Source organism: Diplotaxodon limnothrissa, linkage group LG16 (genome assembly GCF_057381915.1).
Source record: "Diplotaxodon limnothrissa isolate DT_005_m linkage group LG16, D_limnothrissa_male_GT1.1, whole genome shotgun sequence".
Taxonomy (NCBI): domain Eukaryota; kingdom Metazoa; phylum Chordata; class Actinopteri; order Cichliformes; family Cichlidae; genus Diplotaxodon; species Diplotaxodon limnothrissa.
In genome coordinates this window covers 37,358,994-37,365,580 of record NC_140611.1, presented here as the reverse complement: position 1 = coordinate 37,365,580, position 6,587 = coordinate 37,358,994, and the positions used below count along the sequence as shown (strand labels likewise).

The 6,587-nt window shown below is 51.1% G+C and overlaps 1 protein-coding gene across 1 annotated transcript; it reads left to right on the top strand.

Moving 5' to 3' along the window:
* Window positions 1-4,117: 4,117 nt before the first annotated feature.
* On the top strand, window positions 4,118-5,089 carry LOC146616640 (olfactory receptor 10T2-like). The gene has a single exon (XM_085374863.1). It carries the CDS (start codon window positions 4,118-4,120, stop codon window positions 5,087-5,089), a length of 972 nt encoding a protein of 323 aa, XP_085230989.1.
* Window positions 5,090-6,587: the final 1,498 nt, after the last annotated feature.

Genomic DNA, 6,587 nt, shown 5'->3' with positions numbered 1-6,587 from the left:
GCATTAAAGCTGTGATTTTGAGTTCATCCCCGTGTCTGTGAGTTTTGCGTTTGGGTCCTCCTCCTGCCTGCCACACAGCCGAGCCTTGACAGTACGACGTCACCAGTAATGGACCCAGCAGACTTACCCGGGGAGAGCGATCTGATACGTGTCCAACGCCTAGTCGAGTGGATAACCCACACTTCCAATACAAGGGCAAAGATTGTGGGGATAAATGCTATCGAAGCAATCCTCAAAGGAAATTCTCATCTCCGCCAGGTCAGAGGATGTTTGGACTTATTGGCCAATTTGAATGAAGCCCGGGAGGCGGCGCGAACTCGGGAAATATCAGACTTGGCCCAGCAGCAACAGACAACAGCCACCCTGGAGCAGCCGCGTCAGTTTCACCGGCCGGACGTGGTTTTTCCCGGCCCTTTGGAGCCATCTGCGGGGAAAAAACGGCATTCACGCCGCCGACGCGCCACCCCACAGCCGGACATTCGGCCTTCTAATTCACCTGCTGTGCTACCAGAAGCTCAGTCGGCTCCCTCGCAGCTACTTCCAGCTCGGTCAGCTCCCTCGCAGCCCTTCCCAGCTCAGCCAGCTCCCTCGCAGCCCTTCCCAGCTCAGTCAGCTCCCTCGCAGCCCTTCCCAGCTCAGTCAGCTCCCTCGCAGCCCTTCCCAGCTCAGTTAGCTCCCTCGCAGCCACCCTCAGCTCAGTTAGCTCCCTCGCAGCCACCCTCAGCTCAGTTAGCTCCCTCGCAGCCACCCTCAGCTCAGTTAGCTCCCTCGCAGCCACCCTCAGCTCAGTTAGCTCCCTCGCAGCCCTTCACAGCTCAGTTAGCTCCCTCGCAGCCCTTCACAGCTCAGTTAGCTCCCTCGCAGCCACCCTCAGTTCAGTCTCCTGTGTCCCCGCTAGCTCAGCCATTAACTCCACCACACGCTCCATTTTCACCTCTACCATTGCTTCAGTCATCAGTTCGGTCTGCCACTCAGTCGCCCTTAGCTCCATCATCCACACTACCACCTGTTTCTCTTCCACCACAACCGTCACTACACCCAGCCACTCAGGCTGCTACTCAGTCAGTCATTCAACCCATAGCCCTGCCGTTACTATACCCTGTAGCTGAGCCACTAGCCGCCCGACCCACAGCCACTTCAGCCACTCCTCCGCCCGTTACACCTCCACTACAACCATCACCGCAGTCCCCAGTGCAGTCTCCAGTGTCCCCAGTGCAGTCTCCAGTGTCCCCAGTGCAGTCTCCAGTGTCCCCAGTGCAGTCACCTGCAGCCCTGCTTTCCCCAGTGCAGTCTCCAGTGTCCCCAGTGCAGCCTCCTTTAGCACAGTCACCCACTCAACCACCAGCACCACAACCGTCACCACCTCTAGTTCATTCCCCTGTGGAGTCATTAACTCCACCACCTACTCCACTCTCACCACCACCGTTACAACAGACATCAGTTCAGTCCCCTGTGCCAGTGCAGACGCCCTCAGTTCAGTCTCCCGTGCAGTTATCTACTTCACCACCGTCAGTAGCTCAGCTCCCACTCTCACCCGTGTCTCCAGTAACTCAGTTAGCTGCCCAGCAGCCACTCTCCGCTCAGTCTCCTGTGTCGCCAGTTTTGCTCATTCACTCCATGCAGAGAGGTAACTGGATTTCTACTCAGGGTACTTTCCATGGTTTAGCCGCCGTTGGCACAGTTTGCCACTCCAGGGCTTCCCCAGAGGCTAGGTCTCAGTCACCAGCTGATTCTGGACCCCTGAAGTTTAAGCAGCCCCCTAAGAACTGCACCATGTTCGCATTGCCTGGGCAGAGTCAGTGCTCAGTGCAGCGCCAGTTGTCCTCATGTCGGCCGAAGGACTTCATGCCTGTTGGCGTTGTTTTGGCCTCCGCTGGAGGGTCCGAGGGGCCCGTTCAGCCTCCTGTCTCCGCTGGAGGGTCCGAGGGGCCCGTTCAGCCTCCTGTCTCCGCTGGAGGGTCCGAGGGGCCCGTTCAGCCTCACGCCGCATCAGCTGGAGGGCCCGAGGAGCCTGTCCAGCCGCCATCTGCAACCGCCTCGTCGTCGCCTGGTCCAGCCGCATCCGCGACCGCCTCGTCGTCGCCTGGTCCAGCCGCATCCGAGACCGCCTCGTCGTCGCCTGGTCCAGCCGCATCCGAGTCTTCGTCATCGCCTGGGCCAGCCTCTGCCTGTGCTTCTGCTACGCCTGGGCCAGCCTCTGCCTGTGCTTCTGCTACGCCTGGTCCAGTCTCAGCCTGTGCTTCTGCTACGCCTGGTCCAGTCTCAGCCTGTGCTTCTGCTACGCCTGGTCCAGTCTCAGCCTGTGCTTCTGGTCCAGCTTTGGCTTCCGCCTCTGCAGCTCCGTCTGGTCCTGCCTCCGAGTCTTCGTCCTCGTCTGGTCCTGCCTCCGAGTCTTCGTCCTCGTCTGGCCCGGCCTCCGAGTCTTCGTCCTCGTCTGGCCCGGCCTCCGAGTCTTCGTCCTCGTCTGGCCCGGCCTCAGAGTCTTCGTCCTCGTCTGGCCCGGCCTCCTCAGGGCCTTCGTCCGCTGCAGCCTCCTCAGAGCCTTCGTCCGCTGCAGCCTCCTCAGAGCCTTCGTCCGCTGCAGCCTCAGCCTGTGCTTCGCCTGGTCCCGTCTCGACTGGTCCTGTGCCCACCGGGCCTCGGCCAGTACGCCTGACACTGGAGAGCCGCCGCCGCTGCCTTCCGCGCGGCCGGGCCCCTGAACTGCACCGTCATCGCCTGAGTGGCCGCCGTCGCCTTCCGCACGGCCGGCCCCCGGACCGCCTTCGCCTGAGTGGCCGCCGTCGCCTTCCGCACGGCCGGCCCCCGGACCCTCTTCTCCTGGGTGGCCGCCGTCGCCTTCCGCACGGTCGGCCCCCGGACCAGCGCTGTCATCGTCGCCGCCGCCTCCCGCGCGGTCGGCCTCCTGAACTGCTCCGTCGTCTCCTTCACCGCCGCCGTTGCCTCGCGCACGGCCGGCCTCCTGAACTGTTTCCACGTCGCCGCCGTTGCCTCGCGCACGGCCGGCCTCCTGAACTGTTTCCACGTCGCCGCCGTTGCCTCGCGCACGGCCGGCCTCCTGAACTGTTTCCACGTCGCCGCCGTTGCCTCGCGCACGGCCGGCCTCCTGAACTGTTTCCACGTCTCCGCCGTTGCCTTCCGCATGGTCGGCCCCCTGAACTGCTCTGTGTTTGGGTTATTTTCTTGGGCTCCGGTGTTTGCTGTGCTCTTTTGTTTTCTGTTCCGGGCCCTCCGTCCTGGGCCCCCGCCGCCCGCCCTGGGTTGTTTTCTGTTTGGTTTTGTTTTTCGGTGTTTGGGCTGTCTGGAGCCAGCCCTTGAGGGGGGGGTACTGTCATGGTCCTGGGCCATGTTGGCCCAGTGTTCTTAGTTTCCTTGTATGTTTGTATTTTATTCCATGCTTCCCCTGCCCATTATGTCTAAGTTCTCCCCGTGCTCTCTCTTCCCCCTGTGTGCCCTCTATGTATTTATGAGCCCTCGTCCCCTTTCGTGTTTATTCCATGTCTCCCCTGCCTGTTACGTTGGTGTTCTACTCGTGCTCTCTCTCCTCCTGTACTTCCTGTTTCACCTCTCCCGTCAGTGTTCAGTTCACCCCGCCCTGTCTCGTTATGATTATCAGTGTCACCTGTGTTCCCCGTGTGTTCCCACTTCCCTCGTTAACCCTCTGTGTATTTCTGTCTGCGTCTCCCTCTGTTCAGTGTGACGTCGTCCCTCATGTTGTGTGGATCTCCCTGTGTCTCTCTGCGTATGTTAGTTTACTTTTCCCAGTTTAGTTTTGTATTTCCTATGTTCTGCCATTCCAGCATTAAAGCTGTGATTTTGAGTTCATCCCCGTGTCTGTGAGTTTTGCGTTTGGGTCCTCCTCCTGCCTGCCACACAGCCGAGCCTTGACAGCATCGAACCGAACCGTGAATTTTGTGTATCGTTGCACCCCTAGTGTTTAGTACATGATACATATTAAATCCCCTGTGATTTTCCAAAGCTGTGAGCTTTCATTCCAGATCAATGATTGGCTGGTTTGAAATCCCAGCTCACGTGTTGCTGTTATCTGTACCTGATAGAGGAGAGAGGAGAACAGATACAGTGAGAGACTAGGCTTCACTTAGATCTCTCAATCACAATGAATAATGTTTCTGTAATAACAATGTTTTTTCTTTCAGGTTTCAATGAAACAGTCAGTCACAGGTTTGTTCTCTTTTTCCTCAGTTTGTTGTGTTACTGCATCATTTGCCTCGTCAATGTTTCTCTCATTGTGATCATCATCTTGGACAGCAACCTCCATGAATCAATGTATATTCTGCTCTGTGTCTTTTGCATCAATGCACTTTATGGAACAGCAGGTTTCTTTCCCAAATTTCTCTGGGATCTCCTCTCTGATGTTCATCTCATCTCATATTACGGTTGCCTTATTCAGTCTCAGGTGATTAATTCTTTTGTCTGCGGCGAACTGTCGATTCTTGCACTCATGGCATATGACAGATATGTGGCCATATGTCAGCCACTGAAGTACCACTCTATCATGTCAAAGCAAAGAGTCATTAGGTTTGAAAGTTTTTTGTGGTTCACAAATTTCTGCATTATGACTGTGAATGCTTTTCTAACATCCAGACTGAAGTTATGCAGCCCGTATCTTTCCACACTCTTCTGTGTGAACTGGATTATTGTTCAACTCGCTTGTTTTCCAGCACAAACTATAGTTAATGGCATATTTGCAAATATTACAATGATTATTTATTTGCTTCATGGTGTTTTTATAGTTTGGTCCTATATGTATATCATTCAAACATGTGTAAAGTCTATAGAAAACAGAGCAAAGTTCATGCAAACATGTGTCCCACATCTCGTCTCATTATTTACTTTTGTTGTGGCAATACTTACTGATGTTATAAGTATGCGACTGGGTTCGAAAGAGTTGCCTCGGACCCTTCAAAACTTTGTAGCAATAGAGTTTCTTGTCATTCCTCCTATTATGAATCCTCTAATTTACGGTTTCAAACTGACCAAAATTAGAAAAAATTTTTATAGTGTTGTTATTTTAAAAGGAACTATTTTTTGTTTTATTCGATCAGAAAATAGTTTCACACACAGCTAAGTGTCACACCCATTGTTTGACATCCATTTTAAAATAAGTCCAAAAAAATGTTTAATTTTTACTGAAATTTGTGTTTTATTTGGAGTTGTCTGAAAACATGTCTATTGATGTAAGCGGATATGACGTTTTATTATTTATCTGCATTTCCCAGATGATTTACATTTTGTAGATGTCTTTGCACTAAATGTATTTTTGATGGTCACCTGCCTAATTACCAAAAAAAAACCCCACTGATATGTAGGAAGGCTGTAAATTTCACTCTTTCTTCTCATTACTGTTCAAGGAAATAACAGGCACCGTGGAGACTGCACATGTGAAAAGGATTAAAAGACAAACTGTTTTAGATGTGGCAGCACTATCAGAGTGTCAATCTATTTTGATATTATGCTGTCTTTTTTTTTTTTTTTTTGTGTCCCGTTTGGATCTTTAGCCATCAGAATTGTTGTCTTAAGGCCAAGAAAGATGCCAAGCGGATTTATTTTACCAAGTGGATCATCATGGCCTTGCCATATTGGTCCATTTGATTGACCTTTATTATAATTATGAATTTATTTTATTTTCAGTTGCTACAAACGGGACAGACATGACTGGGGGATAGGACAGGGAGAAAGAATGAAAGAAAGAGAGGGAGAGAAAGAAAACCAAAGGGGAGAAGAGACGGTAAGAAGGGGGGAAGAAAGAAAAAAGCAAACAAACAAAGAAACAAAACACCTGGGTCACCTGTATGGAGAAAAAAAACAGAAGAGAAAGCAAACAACAAAGAGCAACATAATAAAAAAAACGGCACCATCACAATAAACTAGCTAGCAGTAGATATCAGTAGATACTAAATAATAAACGATATTGTGCAGCACGCAAGATAGACAGCGCACAATGTGCTTTGAGGCAGCAGCCAAGAAAGCTGTAGTCCGCGTCTGTGAATACCCGTGTGTACACCTGTGTGCATACCTGTGTGGATCAGCATGCTTGCATTCCAAAGGTTTCTCCATGTAACGATCTGCTAGGGAGTGTGGGGAGCCACAGCCCCGTCCTCCAGGGCATGAAGCAGGTATGGAGCAGGTCAAAACTCCAGACATCCAGAGGCCCCCAGAACACAAGAGACCAAGGAAGACCAACAGAGGGGCAGCCGCGCCATATTATGCTGTCTTATAAATCTGATCCACAACCACATGGATGTGAAGCAGTTTTAGTAGTTTTCTCAGTTTTATCCTCTTTTTCTTTAACACTTATTGAAACAGTCAGAGGTTTTAGCAACTGGACCAGTTTTTGAATTTCTGCTTAATCAAACATGAAATCCGTTTTTACTTAACACTTGTACAATTAAATGGCTTTTCCATTGTTTGAAGGATTGAAAGTTGAAGCTGAAGATGTACAGTGCAAATCAGTTTTTCTACATGACAAAATGTTTCTTTTTACTGTATTAAGTAAAAAGAAATGAGAAATCTGTTAAATAGTAAGAAATAAATGTGTACAGTTGCAAAAAAATAAAATACAAATC

What these genes read in the sequence shown, in the direction of transcription:
- LOC146616640 (XM_085374863.1), top strand. Translation starts at nt 4,118, where the DNA reads ATGAATAATGTTTCTGTAATAACAATGTTTTTTCTTTCAGGTTTCAAT.